Below are 17,224 nucleotides of genomic sequence, written 5' to 3'. Positions count from 1 at the left end.
TATTCTATGAAATTTTTGTTTTTGAAATTTTTTTTCAAAAAAACTTTCACTGCACTGGTCTTTTTTAAAAACCTACTACAAACTTTAACTAGACAACACTTCTGTCCGTTACTGCCACTTAATACCCTAAATCCAGGGCCAATGGCAATTCTCTCTCTTCTCTGTCAGAATTCTTACTGCAAACAAACCATAACTGAATCACATGTGGAATAAGAACTAGGAAGTAATTGGATCGTTCAAGTGGCATGATGTAGATTTGAGCAGGTCAACTCTGTGAGACAGGATTTCTCCAAGTATGGGTCAGGTACCCCTACATGGAAATCACCTTGGAAGGCTGTTTAAAAATAGATTTCTGTGCTCTATCTTGATTAGCTACTAATTTAACTCTCTGGGAGTCAGCCTAGGAATATGTTTTTTCTTTTTTTAATTTGAGAGACAGAGACAGAAAGAGAGAGACAGAGAGCATGCAAGTTTGAGACAGGGGAAGAGGGGGAGAGAGAGGATCTTAAGCAGGCTCCACGTTCAGCACAGAGCCCCATGCAGGGCTCAATCCCACAACCTTGGGATCGTAACCTGAGCTGAAATCAAGAGTCACGTGTTCAACTGACTGAGCCATTCAAGTAGCCCTAGGAATATGCATTTTAACCAGCACCTCCAGGGAACCTTTTATAGTCTAACATTAAAGACCCTCTGCATATGAACTAATCATTCACATTTGGTGCAGTTGATCTATAAGGGCCTCAGATAAAGACACCCCAAATCACCAAACTCACTGATGTCACTTTGTTAATACACCTACTTCGTAACATAATATTTATGTGTGTATAGTTAATGCACCTATTGAAAACTAAACAAAACAAAAACAAAAACAAAAACTTGGAAGCCGCATGATCTTAGGAAGCCAAAAATGTTTTAGATGGATGGAGCTACTGAGTCTATCATGGGCTGGAAGCTTATCAAATTAAGTCTCTTAAAAATGATTAGTTTTCTTTACTCATAGCTTTACAATTTGGATTTTTTTTTTAAAGCACATTAGTTGGTGCAGCAGGATAGGAATAGGTTTTACTTGAAAGAGGAGGAGCATTCTGTGGTCTCATAAATTTAGGCTATCTCTTTAGGATATCTCTATCCCAACCTTAATTAGCAGCCTTAAAAGTAAAAGCCGTCAACCAAGATGTCTACAAATTTACTGACGATCACTGGACATCAACCAGCAAATGGACATTAGCCACAACCTTAGTGCTGGTTATTCCTTGGGTATAACCTTTGAGCACTGACATAAATCACTGGAGAGAGCTGATGTTTACCAAGCAGTGACAAGACAAGGTTGGTACCATCCTTACCTGCATTCCGAACTGAGCCTCTCAGAAGTGTGACTACAGTTCTCAGCATCACACAGGTCAGTTCTCTCTCTGGATCCTGAACACCAAGAGTGGACTCTTTGTTTCCTGGCATATTTAAGAACCAATAAATAAAATCCTCAGTATACATGGTATGATCTCAAATCTCTGGTTTCGTTAGTTTTCCATACTCGTAAGGAAATGAGAACATAATGCTTCTATTATAAATGAGTGTGCATCCTGATTCATAAGATCTAACCCTATAACCCCTTCCTTATACCATGGATCTCCAACTTGAGCACATTAAAATCCCCTGGAGGGCTTGTTGAAATCCAGAAGCTGGAATTCTTCCCTAGAGTTTCTAGCATAGGAGGTCTTAGGTGGGGTCCTATAACTTCATTTTTCTTAAGTTCCCAGGTGATGCTGATGGAACTGCTCTGAGGACCACCCTTGAGAACCACCACCCTACATAATGTCTGAAGCCCCACCTCTTTGACTTTCTTTTGGACAGTTTTATACTTTGCCATTCATGCCTGGGAGGAAGGACCTGCCAGCTCACACCTGAGGGTAGACATGGTTGAGAGATTCTGGAGTGGATAAGTGTCTCCGTTAGATCCACGACGGCAAATCGGGCCTGTGTGTTCACTTATGAATCCCCGGTGCCAGAAAAGTGCCTGACACGAGCGGGAAGCTCCATCCATCTTTGGAAATGAATGAATGAATGAATGAATGAAGGTAGTTTATTAACCAGGAGGCAAGGTATCTAAGAAGAGTAAGAAACATTTAACAACAGAAAACATAAAGTAAGACCAGATACATCAGGTCACAAAAAAGTTCTGGGAATTGTGATAGGTCTGGGGATTGGATTGAAAAGCAAATTCAGTATCAGGCAGCTGAGAAGCAATACACAGGAAGGTAACACAAAAACATTAAACAAAAAGACCGTGCAAAGGGCAGTGGGAAAAAAGCACATAGCAAGATATTCTCCAAGGCCTGGCCCAGAGGCCCAGATGTGTAAAGACAGAAGCTCCTCATCTTCAATCTTGACCCTATTTGCAAATACTCCCAGGGAGATGTGAGTCCTTCCTGGCCTCCCCAAGGTGCCTGTCCATCTCAGTCCTCGCCGCAGTAACACAGAAGCTACAGGGTTAAGACTAATGAACATTTTTGAGCACTTGAGCATTTCTTCTCCAGACACAGCAGTGAGACCTTTTCAGTATTTCTTCACTTAATTCTTACTACATCCCTAGGATGTAGATATTTTTGCACCCATTTAACAGAGGAAGAAACAGGCTCAGAGAGGTGAGGTAACTTGTTCAGGATCACTCAGCTCATAAGTAACACCCCCTCCAGGGCTGTCTGGTTCCAGCGCCCACACTCTCTCACTCAGCTTCTTCCCATCACACAGGCCCGGGGAGCAGACAGACTGATGACTTTAGCTTGAGTCTGAAGCCCAGTTCCAAAAGCAGCCGATGGCTAGAAGGCCCTCAGCCCCTCCCAGCCAGTGCAGTAGGAGAAAAGGCCATAAGGTGGGGAGAAGTAAGTGGCTGGATTCAGTGTCCTAATCCCTCCTCCAAACTGAAATCCCAGAGGTGCAGGTGCAAACAGAGTGAGGGAAAGCCAGGAAGAACTGGGAAAGGAGTTTTCATGCCCTGGCTTCTATCTGCAGGTTGATGGAGGTGGGGGTTATGGAGAAACCACACAGACCGGCCCCAACAGGGCATGTGCATGGGGGGTGGCTAGGCAGTGAGAGAGCCCGGGCCAGCACTCCCACCTGGATAGAAGGCACCCGGAAGACCCATAGGAGTAGCAGAGGCTGCTGAGGTTGAGAGCCCAAGGTAGGGGTGAAGGGACGTTGCCAAAGAGCCACAGGTGCACAGCCCAGCAGGGCACGCAAAAGCCGGACGAGACTTGGAGAGGGAAGCTGGACAGCACTGTTCACTGCTCTAAGCAGGAGACCATGGGGCCTGACAGCACTGAAAGGAGGCCGTGTACCAGATGAGCCCACACGTACACAGGTCCCTCACCCTCTGCCTGCCGGGGCCCCAGGCCTCCCCGAATTCCCTTGGCTTCCTGGTGTCTCCCCATCTACATACATCTACATAGCAGACGGTGCAGGAGTTATCTCTGCCAGCTGAGAATTCATCAGACCTGACTCAGCCCCACGAGTCTGTTTAAAGTTCCGCCCATCCCTCTGGCCTCTTCATGGGGAAGATCAGTCCAGTTATAGCAAACAGAGAGGCCGCCTGCCCTTCGAAGCCACATGCCCCAAGGGACCTTCTCCGACCCTCATGTTGCCTGGTGACCTGGGACGCTCACTTTTTTCTGTTATGTTGATGGGGGGTGGAGTGGCACCCGCCCGCCCAGCCTGTTCCCTCCAACCCTCCCGATGCTCTTGGGAGTCACCTGACTTCCTCAGGATCTTGGCCCGCTTCCGCAGCTGGGCCAGCAGCAGACCCAGGAGACCCGAGTCCCGGAAGATGTCGGTGAAAAGCAAGTCCCTGCCGGCTATCCTGAGGACACTCTGCAGGGCCACAAGGCCGCAGGGTGACTCGGGACTCTCCTTGATCAAGCACTGCACCTTCCGCAGGATTTCATGGGGCACATAATGCAGCTCAAACACCAGGGCCTCCAGCAGCTGGAAGAATTGCTTTTGCACCGGGGCCGGCTTCAGGGGCACAATCTCCACGAACTGCGAGATGGGCTGCAGGGTCCACTCCAGCAGGAAGAAGTTGCGGGCGTTCCAGACCCACATGGTCCTGATGGCTGACAGGACCTTGGTGCAGAGGACAGGGTTGCTGGCTTTGTGGAAAACATTCTGTAGAACTTGGAAGGCCTGAAGATTCTTAACGGTCACCCCTGGGGACGAAAGGAGGGTTAACCCTGCAGGTCATTTCTCCTGCCTGTGCCTAGAAATACGCGGTGGCATTACCACTGGGAAATACCATTCGGTTTCTATTTTCTATCTCCTCTGGGTAAATGTCTATCAGAAGTCCAGGAAAGCCAGCTGCCCAGAGTGTGAGCAAGGCTGGAACTACAATGTCCAAGATGCAGTGGCTCACCAAGCAATGGAAATGTGCCCACTCAATTGAGATGGTCCATGCATGTAAAAATACACACTGGATTTCCAAGATACAGCACAAGGAAAAGAAGGCCAAAATAATGCCATTAATACCTATTTATATTGACCACATATTGAAATGGCAATATTTTGGGTATATTAGGTTAAATAAACTACATTATGAAAAAGAAACTATTTCTTCATATTTTTTTTTAAATATGGCTACTAGACCATTAAAAATTATGCGATATGTCTAGAGTTACTGGGCAGGGGTGGGCTGGAGGGTTGGTTTTAATCAGTTAAAAACAAATGATGTTGGGGTGCCTGGGTGGCTCGGTCAGTTAAGCGTCTGACTTCGCCTCAGGTCATGATCTCGCGGTCCGTGGGTTCAAGCCCTGCGTCGGACTCTGTGCTGACAGCTCAGAGCCTGGAGCCTGTTTCAGATTCTGTGTCTCCCTCTCTCTCTGCCCCTCCCCCACTCACACTCTGTCTTTCTTTCAAAAATAAATAAATATTTAAAAAATTTTTAAATAATAAATAAATAAATAAAATGATGTTAAAAATTACTAAGCAAAGTCAGTATCATTTCTAGACACGTAGTTAAATAAAGATATCTCGGGGCGCCTGGGTGGCGCAGTCGGTTAAGCGTCCGACTTCAGCCAGGTCACGATCTCGCGGTCCGGGAGTTCAAGCCCCGCGTCGGGCTCTGGGCGGATGGCTCAGAGCCTGGAGCCTGTTTCCGATTCTGTGTCTCCCTCTCTCTCTGCCCCTCCCCCGTTCATGCTCCGTCTCTCTCTGTCCCAAAAATAAATAAAAACGTTGAAAAAAATTAAAAAAAAAAAAAAAGAGATCTCCTGAAGCCATCCCCTCCTTTCACTCCATCAGAGAACTCCTTGCCTCCAACCCTCTCTGCCTCAGCCCCCAGAGATGTTTCTGAAACTCACCTCCAGTCCAGACACTTCACTATGTATCTGCTGGAGTTCTGTCCAGAGGCCCTTCCTGAACTGGCCCTACAGTCTTGCAGCCTTCACACTCCGGTCATTTTCCCAGACCCCAGATGTTCGTGGTCACCATTTCTCTCCCCAGGCAGTAACTTCCGCCATTAAACTTTCTCCTCTTCCTTCCTATCTAGGCAACTCACTCTTAGCCTCGAATGGGGCCTTCTGTGCACGGTTTCCTGACTAACCCAGACAGACCCGACCCACCTGCCTGGTGTCACCACTGTGCCTGATGCATTGATCAGCCAGTTATGGAGGAGATTCTGGTTCAGCGTATGTGTGACAGTCTCTACAGAGACATTTTAGGGAGCAGATACCTGCCTGGTCACACGGGTGCCTCACGTGGGGCAGAATGGCTGCTGCACAGAGCTCATCAATCAATCAATCAGTCTCAAAGAACTGAGGAAGCCTGACTCTGAGCCCGGGGTGGCTGTTTCAGGGCCATCAGCCCTTATATACAAGCCCATGTTGCAGAATAAGTCATGGCAGAGGCGGGGGTGGAGACCATTACTCCCACCATTACTCAAGAGGGTCTTTGCCTTTGTTAAGCAAAAATTTCCTCTAAATCCCACCAAGATGCCTAAAAAATGTCTACAAAGGAGAGATTTTAAATCCATAGGTAATCTCCGCAAAGGAGTGACAGAAGCACTGACAGGTGCCAAGTGTTGGTTTCTTCACAAAGAGTCAGGGAAAGCCCTGGGTAGCATTTGTCAGGGCACAGTGCCAGCCTCTGCCAGGCCCCCAGAAACACAAAATGACCCACCAGAAGCCTCGTGATGGAACTTGAAGCCTTCCAGCTGAGGGTAGGTGATGCTATCAAACACCTTCAGCTCTGACCTCCCGCAGGTCGTCAGCCACACCAGCAGCTCAAGGAGCTCCTCCAGGCGGGGATCCACTTCACTCGGTGCCAGTGCATCGTACCTGCAGGGACAGATGAGGCCAGCTCCCTGGACTTTGTGGACAGGGCAGCCATGTTTGCTCATGGTGCTCCTCCCAGGGATGCAGAGCTAAACCCACCCCCAAAAGACACATGCACAAGAAGAGCAGGGACGCCCTCAAAATGGGAGATCTGATATTTCAAGTGGGTAAGCAAATGTCTTCGGAAGTAATCCAACTTTATTAGACTTCCTTATGCTTATGTCAAGGTGAGGTATTGTTGCATTTTTAGCTACTTAAGTGTAGATAAGCTACCTTTCTCTTCTTGTGGAGAAGGGTTTCTCTGTCTCTCAAGTCTTACTCGAGCTCTGCCATGTCAAGAGCAAATGTGCTTGCAGTATGATTTCAGGTAAGGCAGGAAAAAAAAAACCAATGAGCTGAGATGGGTCCTTCCTGATACTCCTTGGAGTAGGCTCATTTCCCCCCTCCTGGCTTCTACAAGAAGTCTGGAGAAAACCAACCACCCATTTAACCAAAGAAATGTTCAAGAACTGCTATGACATGGACCTCCATGGGAGCAGTAGCCACTTGGTCACGGTCCAGACTAATGTAAAGAGTGGCAACCCCATAGGAACATTTATTCTTATTGTCCCTGTGGAGGAAGGCCCTCAAGGTACTGTCATTTAATCACATCTTTTTGGGGCTTCGGTCTTCTCATCCAAATTACCCCTCTAGACTAGAAATCTGGCTCTTCAGTGAAGTCTGTGAAACACAGTGGTAAGCCACATCCCATGCATGAGAAGGGCTTCTCATATTCATAGAGCAAAGCACAAGGGAATACATGTAGCCCTGCCCTTAACCAGCTTCCCCAAGAGCAATGAAGAAGTTGCAACAATCAGGGAATTTCTTTGATTTCCATCTCTTGGTTCATCCACTCCTCAGACCCAACCTGAATATAATGTGGCACGGCAGAGCGGAGGAAATTAGTCCTGATCCAGATCACTGGTGTCTTCATTTGGGTTTCCAATGGTCAAGTATTTGAGAGAGAAAAGGTAGTTTATTTGGGAATTGAAGCAAAAAATACTACCGGGGCAGAGCGCCTGAGAGAGGGAGAGGAAGGAAGCCAATGCTTTGGGGGGCTCTGGGAGGCAGGGTAGAGATATCCCACCCAAGGGACAACTTTACTGGGTATTTATCCATTAGCTCCGGACAGTCCTTGGTTGAGGGCTGCTTCTGAGGGTTGCTGCCTCCTCAGCAGTTCAAGCCAGCAGGTGTGCATGTGATAATACCATCCAATGATTTTGGTAAAATTGTTATTGCAATCCCCATCAGTTCTCAAAGGCAGTGGCTCTCAAATCCTGATGCACCTTGAATTATTTTTGCAATAAAAGTCTCTCTGGCCATGCTCTATGGAAATCTGTGTTTCAGAAGAAGCTTCAAAATCGCTTCCTCCAAAGCAACCCAAATGATACTGAGGACCTAGACGTTGGCAGTTTCTTCCCCACCAGGTACAACCACTTACCGAAGTAGCACTTTGAGGAGAAGAGGGTAGCCCTCCCCATTCTCAAACTCTAGGAACAGAGCCGAAGAGACAGGATAGGAGTCCTTCACAAAGCCCAAGATGAGGCTCACTGACTCGCTCACCTTGGGAGCAGGGAGCGTGTCTGCAAGCTTGGAGAGATTCTGAAGGGAGAGTTTGATGCAATCCATGGCTGCCAGAGGAAAACAACCCTGTTAAGTTTGGAGGCAATAGCTTTTCTGCCACGGTCATTCCCTCCCCACACTCCTTTAAACTATCTATATCAAGATGTAAATGAGAATTAATTCAAAGCCCTTTCCTGCTGGGTCTTGAATCAAGAAGTCTTCCCCGCGGGAAGTGTCACCACTAAGAGCCACACTGTGCAGACCCAGATGGAGAGGAGACAAAACAGGAAGAGGAAGGAAGCCTCTTAGCTCTGCTCCTAATTCCCAGCATGCAGGAGGGACTGGGTCCATTAGGTAATAGGACACAAGGTGAAAGACCTGAGCATTGAGAAAGACCTTCTTAAGGAAGCAACACTGGAGACGGGCAGAAATTAGCTTGAAAAAAAGTTCAGGGAAGGATCTATGAATATGTAAGAAGGTGAGGGGCAAAAAGACAGTGGGTTTCAGCTACTAATATGTCCAGGGGGTTGGCACCCAGAAGTGCAGGCCACCGAGGAGGAGGAGGAAGACAGGGCCAGCTCATTTGTGGCCCTGGCCTTGGAACTTGCTGGTTTCCCAGAGCTGTGAGAAGTCAAGGGAAGATCTGAGTCGGAAGAGAGATGTCATTGGATTTGCATTTTGATGGATCACTGTTTTTAGGACTCTTTCACCGGAAGAAGCCTCTTCTGAGTACCAGGAAAGCCATGCCAGTGGATCAGGAAAAGTGTCTATGAGAACTTGAGACAGCACATGCTCTGTCCTTCAGCTGCAAGGCTTCAGACACGCCCCAGAGTCCTCATGCCGGGCAAGGCAGCCCTAAGAACCATGGACTTGGCAGCTAACTGCCAGGCCAGCCCTTACTCCAGACATTCTCCTCAGCCTGTACACCCGTGGAAACCACCCAGTCCCCTAAGGGGGTCCTGGGCACAGTGCTCCAGGCAGCAGGCTCCCCACTGAGGTGGGGATTTTCTTTTCTAGTTATTGTCTTGGACAGGCTAACAATAATGACACAGTGAGAGAGCCCTGTCATCAAGACACACAGCTTTTCCTAAGGGGTCTCTGGCTCAAGCCTATGGGGGGTACCCAGGCTGCTGAGCCTCTTAGGACCAGCTCAGCTCAGGGTCATTGCCACTGGGCCCTGGCCTCACTGGGAGCCCTGAATCCCTAAACTGGGGCTGACTTTTGGTCCTGGGCTCAGTTACAAGAGGGTGGTGGGCTTGCTGAACCTGCTCAGCTGTCACCAGGTGATGCCGTCTGTTATGGGACACCCCAGAAAGAAGGCAGATCACAGGGCAAGGGGTTGCTATTCCCATTTTACAGATAAAAGAACTGAGGCACACAGGCACGTACGTGCCCGAGGTCACTCCACCATGAGAACAGGTAGACAGAGCTGGAGTCCACACCCCAGCTTCTGGCTCCAGTATCTATGGCCTTAACCCCTGCATATGCTGCCCAGAGCAGAGCCAAAAGGAGATCGGGCATCTCCAGGCTTAGGATGTTTGTCTCCTCCTGTTTGTGAGCTGGGGACCTAGGCAAGTTCTTGCACTTCTCTCAGTCTCCGTTTTCCCCATCACAAAATGGCATTAATGTCCATCTCAAAGAGACCGAGGAGATGATATACAAATTATCTGCTGTGTGTCTGTTTGAGAGTAAATGAGTTCCCCTTTCCTTCCCTCCTCCAGTGGAGCACCAACATAAATAATAAAAGCACTTTCACGAAGGAAACCAAGCAAAGAGTCGTCTACTGGGCATAGGTGAGCTTCCGTGAAGACCCTGTTTGTTCATCTCTTTTTTGGTTCCAGGGTCTCATTGTAGAAAGTGGGCCGGTATCCCACCCCTGGTCTCCTGGGGTCATACCCTGCAGGTATTCAATGATGCCAAGGTGCTGGGCCCTGGAGATTGCCCTCAGCACACAGAAGGTGGGCTCCTTCCAAAAGCAGCAGCTGTGCTCCCAAAGACAGGTAGTGGCAATCACTAGAGATTGGAGCTCATTTCCTGACAGAAGTCCCTCCAGCCCCTGAGACTCACTGCAAATGTTCAGCAACATCTGGGGAAGAAAAAAAAAACAAAACAGATGCCTAGTTAGGAAGCCTCCTTCCTGTAAGTAACAGATTTCTTCCCTTGTTTTCCAGAGCTCTGAGGGTATGTCTCAGTCCCAAGGATGGGTTGTATGGGTCACCTTCTGTCCCAGAATAGCATGGTCAGTGGTGCCCCCAGAAAAGGGTGACAGAGCTTGGGCTAAAGTCTGCACTCCTAATCCTATGCAAGTAATCAGAAAAACAGAGAAGCGTTTGACTTAGAGAGGTGTCCTTCTACATAGACACGCAGGGAAAAGATGCCATCAAAGGTTAAAGGATAGGATTAACAGAACCCAGTGTTATTTAAAAAGAGATGTGTTCCCAGATCCCTGGTTGGCAGTCAAACTCTACTTCTCATAAGACTATGAGACTGATCTTCTAACTTCCTATCTGGACCCTGTGCCCCCACCCATCCAACCTTTCTATGGCTGCCAGAGGGACTTCCAGTACCTTCCTGCCACTTAGGGTAAATCATGGCTCATACAGAGTTTTGCACAGACTAGCCCTGCCTCCTCTCTGACGTGATTGTATGCAGCCCTCCCTTTGGCTCTTGGTGGTCTAACCAGATCTCCTTCAAGTTTGACATATATGGAAAGCTGCTTCCATCTGAATCCATTAGCCCCTTCTAAGCATAGGGACAGAGTCCAAGCTGAACAGTCATAGAGCCAGGCTCCAGACCCCATCTGCTGACCTTCCCAACAGTAACCATGGCCATGTGACCCTTGGCTTGGATGGCCATTTCTGCGCCTATCCCCTCTCCCCTCGCCCCCTCACATCTGCACTCCAACTTTCAGTTCCTGTTTCAATGCCATTTCCTCAGAACGGTCTTCTTTTATGCTCTCCTATAAATCAGGTCCCTTTGTCTTCATTTCCCAGCACACTTTTCACTTTGCCTTCAGAGCACTTAAAAAAATGGACACAGCTCTCTAATTACGTGATTATCTCCCTTGTTTGGCTTCCCCAATTTTCTGTCACCTCTGGTACGATGCTTGCTGCTGGAACCAGCAGTCTGGCACAGAGGAGTATGTGGGAGGAGCTCATATATTTTGCAGAATGAAATAAGGAAAACCCTAAGGAATACACACAGGCCCCGCGGCTCGCATTCTACCCATTCAGGGGCAGAACCATGAAGGCAGGGCTGCGCCAGTTCTCTGCGGGACACTAAAAGCCACGTGGTAAAGACTTGTCAAAGCGCCCAGGACCGCAACCTGGCCACCACTTAGAATATGGTTTATATACAGATAAACGATGCCTGAGTTTCCAGCAAATGCAGCTTAAGGGATAACCCACCATAAGTAAGCTTGTGACATAACCTCTGGTAATGAGGACTCTCGCTTGAGAATGAGTCTAAAATGGATAATTCATGTGAACACACATTTACAATGCACAAATGCATTTGGAAATTCACAAAATCACCTGTTCTGTGAGCCACTGCCTGAGGCACTGGCCACACAAAGATAAGTAGGACTTATGGCCCTCCTGACCCTCCTCCCAAGGTGTCTTCCTCCAGAGAGGCAGGAGGAGTTTTCTGGAGAATACAGCATCCTGGGAGCTGAGAAATCAGAGCTGGTCAGTAAGGGGCAGGAAAGGAGTAAGAAGTTATATTAAAAGCTACTGCTGGTTGTCAGAGAGGATAGAAAAGATGGGGAAGGACACCAGGAAATTGAATTTGATGCTTAGTGGCCTGAGATCACTTCTGGGAGGGGGAAGGAGGTGGCCTTACAAAATGGTCTTGGCAGCCAGATTCCCAGGGTCCCAATCCCAGCCCCGCCCCCCACCCACCGACTACCTCTGTGACCCCAGAGCCATGTTTACTCACCAGGTGCTAGTTTGCATGGAATCAGAATTGTAATACTACACACATCCTGGGATGGAAGAGAGGGATCAGGGAGGGGACAGATGTGAGGCTATGGCACAGGTGGGTACAGGGAAGGACTTAGAAAATGTTGGTTGCAGTTATGCAAGTGCGGTTGGTGTGCTTGCCCTCCGAGGAGGCAGGAGCCAGAGACAGGAGGTTCCAGATGCTGGGGAGGGGCGGGCGGGAGCCAGGAACACAGCCTGGAGGAGGCTGCTGGGGCCAAGTGGACGAGGAAGAGGAGCAGCACACTCTTCTGGGGGAGAACGACAGAAATAGCGACACAGGGATAAAACCAGATGGAAAGGGGAGAACAGACATTTTCCAAATGCACAAGATCCTGGCATTTGCAGAGAGCGTGGGGGTCGACAGATGAGCTGGCTCTCCAGGAGGACAGAGCGGCTTCAGGACTAGGGCCGAGAAGGACGGAGACACTTCCAAGAAGCAGAGCGGGGTCTTGGCCCAGGGGTGTGGAGCCTTCCTGACTCACCTGCACAAACATCCTCTGAACTTGAACATCATTCTCTAAAACCTCCTCCTTTTCCAGAGGAAAGACAAAGAAGAGGTAAAGGCACTTCAGGAGCAGGGCTGGAAGCCCGGATGCAGCAACTCTGCCCAGCGTCTCCTGCAAGAGAAGAGCAGACGTGACCCACGGCCACAGACCCAGGGGAGCACTCTTCCAACCCAGAGCGGCACGGTCTTTTAGCCAGGAAGATGGGTAAATCATGTCCTCTCTCTGGGCAACGCACTCTCATGTAAGAATGGGGACAATCACAGGACCCACCCACAGTGGCTGTGAAGATTATGTTTCCGCGAAGTATACACTAGGTGCTCGATAAACACGGCATCTTTTGTAAGACAAACAACATGAAGGAAGGAGAGGAGGAAGGGAGGGAGGGACAGGTGCAGAGCAGAAAACAAGGGCTTTCCTAAGTGATCACACTACTGATTTGGGTAGTTTTCTCCGGATTAGCTACAACCTCTGCGCACGTATGGAATTGTGTGCGTGGGAGCAGGTGCGGCATTAATCTGAAGCATACTGTCCACCCAATTTCCCGCCCAAGTGACTAATGTGACAGATATGGTGGCAAACTGAGAAAAAGAGAGAGGAAGAATGCACAGTCTGGGCCGGAACCAGGAATATAACGCAGGCGGTTGGTCCTACCCTTCCCCCTAAAAGCTTCCAGTGCAGGGTAACGTCGGCCCCTGTAATTGATACCTGGCTCTGCTACCCGGAGTGACCCTGCTCAGGGTGGCTCCCCTGTCCTCCATGCCGCACTGGCTCCGCTGAAAGCCAATTGCCTATTTGTCTCATTGCTTTTAGGGCTGGCTGCTCACAGTGGAAAACAAGCCCTTTAGGTTAATTTTTACTACCGGACTGGAAATAGTCCTTCCCCGGAGGGCAGAAAAGCTCCTTCTCTGGGCTTCAGGCTGCCGTGCTGATGGAGGTCCAGGCAGTACATGCAGAGGAAAGGTCACGTGATCCTCCCTGCAGGTAACAACTGCACACTGAGCTCCTCTCACACCTCCGTGCACTGTTTCAGATGCCCGGCTGATATCTGTGTTCACTGTTAGCCTCGGGGTGGCCGTGCCCCTATGTGGCTCCCTCTTGTTCCTGATGCTGAGCACTGGCACGTGGTGGGCACTCTCACCAGACAAATGAGTCTCTGGGTCTGCCCTGCCCGGGACCTCTGGTCATTTCTGCTGATAGCCACAGCTGCCGGGGACTGCTTCTGCCTAAGAGGACGCCAGCCATCAGCAATCCACTCGCAGGGAAGCACCAGGCCCCCGGCTTCACGGTGGAGGACACGTACACAACCAGGATGGGGCACCGGTGGGAAGGGAAGAAAGAGAAGCCAGCCTCATGTGGGTACCATCTCCAGGCAGGCACGGGACAGGTGCTTAAGGTGGACTCCCTCCGTCTGAGCTTAGCAGACGGCAGTAAAGAGCAGTGGCTCAGAACACGGCCTCTGGAGTCAGACATCAGTCACAGAGGGTGCTAACTAATGTGGCTTCGCAATCTGACTCAGAGGGCTTGGGGGAGGATTTATTGACCTGCATGGGACACACTAGCCTTGCCCCGACACGGAAAATGGTCCATACACATCGGCCATTGTTAATCCCTGACCTGACCCTAAGTCAGAAAACGAAGGCGTTACCCCCGGTCCTAAAATTAGCCACACAACAGAGTCACAAGAGGTGACACAATTTGCCCAAAGTTACACACAGCCTGTCAATGGAAAAAACAGGATTTGAATGTGGATTTCAGATGCTAACGTTCCCATGTCCTGTATCAGAAGGGAATTATGGCAGGAGAAATGACAAATCAGTATCATGGGGGAAAAGACACTCGGGATGCGTCCCTGCCCTTTGCTGGGACTTCCGCGGGACATGGACGAGGAGCTCCCAAGCTGGGGCCCGTGGGACCTGGAACTTACCGAGTTTGTCCCCGTGAGCACATACACCGACTTCAGGAGCAGGTAGCCATCCTGATCCACGTCCCCTTTCCACCGCAGCAACTGCCCCGCTGCCTCCCTCGCTTGCTCTGGCAACAGCACATGAAGGGGAGAACGTGTCACCAGCGGGCAGTGCGGTGACCTGCCCACCCAGCTCTCCCTCCACTTGGCCTCCTTCCCCGTGAGAGGTGCCTTAGCATCCTTAGGGGACTTCTGTCTCCTTTCCTCTCCACAGTGCCTTCTGCATCTATACCAGATAGCTCACACTCCGCCAGATTAATCGGCCTGGAGGATAGTCTTTATCATGTCACTATTCCTGTTCAACAACCTTCAGTGGCTCTCCATTACCAAATAATTGCAAGCTCCTCAGCTATTGGACTTCTCACAATCCAGAATCTTCGCCCCACTTGCTGTGTCCTTGAGCCTCTTACATTGCAGAGACACCTGCATTCTACACTGTGCTCAAGATTCTCCTTCCCCCTAGAACTCCGCCCTGCCACTCAGCCCCTGGGGTCACCGTGAAACTCTGCCCAGCCTCCGGGGGCCAGCCCTAGGAGCAGAAGCACGCATGTCAGGAGACCCCAACACAGAAAACATGTTTGTCTTTGACTTCTGTGTCTTTTCTGGATCGAGCTATTCATTGAACACTTGGGTGTCACTTTTTTGCTAGCACCCTGTCCCAGAGACCCTGGTCCTGTGTGTGTGTGTGTGTGTGTGTGTGTGTGTGTGTGTGTGTCCCTTCCAAGAGCAGCAGGGCTCTGCTGGTCCCCCTTCCCTTCTCTGCTGGCCTTTCCCTTCATTCCCAACATCCTCAGTGGCAGAAATGAGCTTGTGGGGTTCTCTGGAAGGCACCACTCCTACTCCACTAGAAAAGCAGAGAGTGGCTTTGCAGAAGTCCTAGAAGGAATATGCAGGGGTGTTTTGTCTCCATAAAGTGTTCTCTTACCTGCAGGCTTTCCCACAAGTGCCTTCTGTATTTCTTGGGCAAGCTGGTTAGAAATATCTTCTGCTAGGCTTTGGAGACTAGGAAAGGAGATGATCCCCACAGAGTTTTCCCAGGCCTGAAGTGCAATCAAAAAGATTCCATCAGAGATGTCAAAGCTACAAAGCAAGGCATGAGAATCACCTTGCCTCTCTCCCTGCCAGCCCAAACCAATGAGTCAACTCGCTGTCCCAGGTGTAGCCCAAAAGTCACTGAATCACCTACCCTAACAGCTTCCATTCTATCCCTACCTAGTTGCTATGAATTCTTCAACTTCCATTGAGCTCCAGACCCATATCCAACTGGACCCTGGGTGTCCGCCCCTGAATCTGTGCTCTTGAAATGTCAAATACACATAACTGAATCCATTGCCTTCCTCCCAAATCCGCTGCATCCTGTCTCAGTGAATAGTTCTACCAAGCACCCAGTTGCCCTCATGGGAAATTCTAAAGTTAATTTCCTGGGCCCCCTCTCCCTCATGTGCCTTAGCCCATCAAATGCTACATCTCACTGGTTCTCCTCTTGCATGTTTCATGTTTCTCAGACCTGGTGTAGACATCTTAGGTTTAGTCATGCAATTACTTCCTTTAACAAATTCTAAAGAGTGGGATTACAAGTTGCAAGTGTGTGCTTTCTATTTATTTTTTTTTTCAGTGTTTTGGTGAACATTACCAACTCATTCCCCGGAAAAACTTTACCTGATTATCCTCTCCAGAGGCTCCATGGGAGAAGACTAGTTTCTCTTCACCCATTGGGCACTGTCATACTTTTTCATTTTAAGTGAGAAAATTTACAGAAGAAAAAAATATCTCATCTCAGTGGAAGTCCTGTGACTACTAAAGTAAATGAAGACTTTTAATGCTTCTTGAATTCCCTGCTTTTACTCTTAGCCTATTATTCTATTAATTATTTATTTAAAAAGCAACTCTTTACATATAAAAAATGTTAATCCTTGGTCCATGATAGTCTCATGAGTTTTTCAAATTTATGATTTTGTCTTTTAATTTGGTATTATTTGGTTTTGCTCTACAGAAAGTTGAAGTTCACATGAAACGAAATTCCTCAATCTATTGCTTTGTTTTCTGGCTTTAGTCCCAGGCGTAGGAAATTCTTTCAAGTCCAACTGGTTGTTGCCATTTTTAATCTTTTTCTTTTTGTTTTTTAATTCTTTATAATTCTTTCTTCTCTGCTCCTTCTCTATTACCATCCTATCTGGTCATCTTTTGCCTTGGACTTTTTCTTTTATTGGTTAGGATACTATTTAATAGAAGGCATTAATTTTAAAATTTCGCCTAGGATGCCCAGAATTCTCTCCCCATCTGCTTTTCCTTAGAATCTTCTCCTTTGTTCTATTGTGTTGTCACAGGCGGAGTTTACCAGTCCCAGGATGAGGAGAGCTCTCTCCAGACCAACAGTCAGAGCGGAGTGACTATTCTTGGCACAGGACTTGAGTTCCTGGCAACTTCGCCCTTCCCAGTTTCCCACCTTTTCAGGAAGGGAGGTTGCTGGGTGCGTTCCTGGCAATTAGTGGCCTCAACAAAATACACTTTTGTTGGACTGCCATCCATTACTGCTCCCACTGGCCAGCCACATTAAATTATATCCCTGCCCAAAGCTGTGACTGAGTTTTTTTTTCAGCTGAGATCCTCCTTCTAGAAAAGGTGAAGAAAGCATCAAAATCCCAGAAGGAAATGTGTCTCCTTACTGTAGATTCTATTTTTATCAAAAAGTAAAAACCTTTTAGAAATTTTTTCTATACTAAAAGATGTTACATACAAAGGAAGCAAGACACAGATTGAGAAAAAATATTTGCAATGCATATAACTGACAAAAAAATAGTAAGTATCCCTACAAATTAATTTTAAAAACCCTAATTTGTTAAACAGGCAGATGAA

At 48.4% G+C, this 17,224-nt stretch overlaps 1 protein-coding gene across 6 annotated transcripts in view; it reads right to left on the bottom strand.

Moving 5' to 3' along the window:
* WDFY4 (WDFY family member 4) overlaps positions 1-17,224 on the bottom strand; it is a 295,803-nt gene that overhangs the window by 248,101 nt on the left and 30,478 nt on the right. For all 6 annotated transcript variants that reach the window (XM_040485696.1, XM_040485698.1, XM_040485701.1 and 3 more), the window contains 8 exons: positions 15,294-15,408; positions 14,330-14,436; positions 12,382-12,516; positions 9,816-10,005; positions 7,798-7,987; positions 6,163-6,320; positions 3,747-4,199; positions 1,344-1,448 (listed from right to left, as the gene is read on the bottom strand). In XM_040485696.1, the coding sequence (XP_040341630.1) occupies positions 1,344-1,448; positions 3,747-4,199; positions 6,163-6,320; positions 7,798-7,987; positions 9,816-10,005; positions 12,382-12,516; positions 14,330-14,436; positions 15,294-15,408 (1,453 nt within the window). The remainder of the gene's footprint in view (positions 1-1,343; positions 1,449-3,746; positions 4,200-6,162; positions 6,321-7,797; positions 7,988-9,815; positions 10,006-12,381; positions 12,517-14,329; positions 14,437-15,293; positions 15,409-17,224) is intronic.

The sequence above is a fragment of the Herpailurus yagouaroundi genome, unplaced genomic scaffold (genome assembly GCF_014898765.1).
Source record: "Herpailurus yagouaroundi ecotype Mexico unplaced genomic scaffold, PumYag 163, whole genome shotgun sequence".
Classification (NCBI taxonomy): Eukaryota; Metazoa; Chordata; class Mammalia; order Carnivora; family Felidae; genus Herpailurus; species Herpailurus yagouaroundi.
This window is presented reverse-complemented; position numbering and strand designations above follow the sequence as displayed.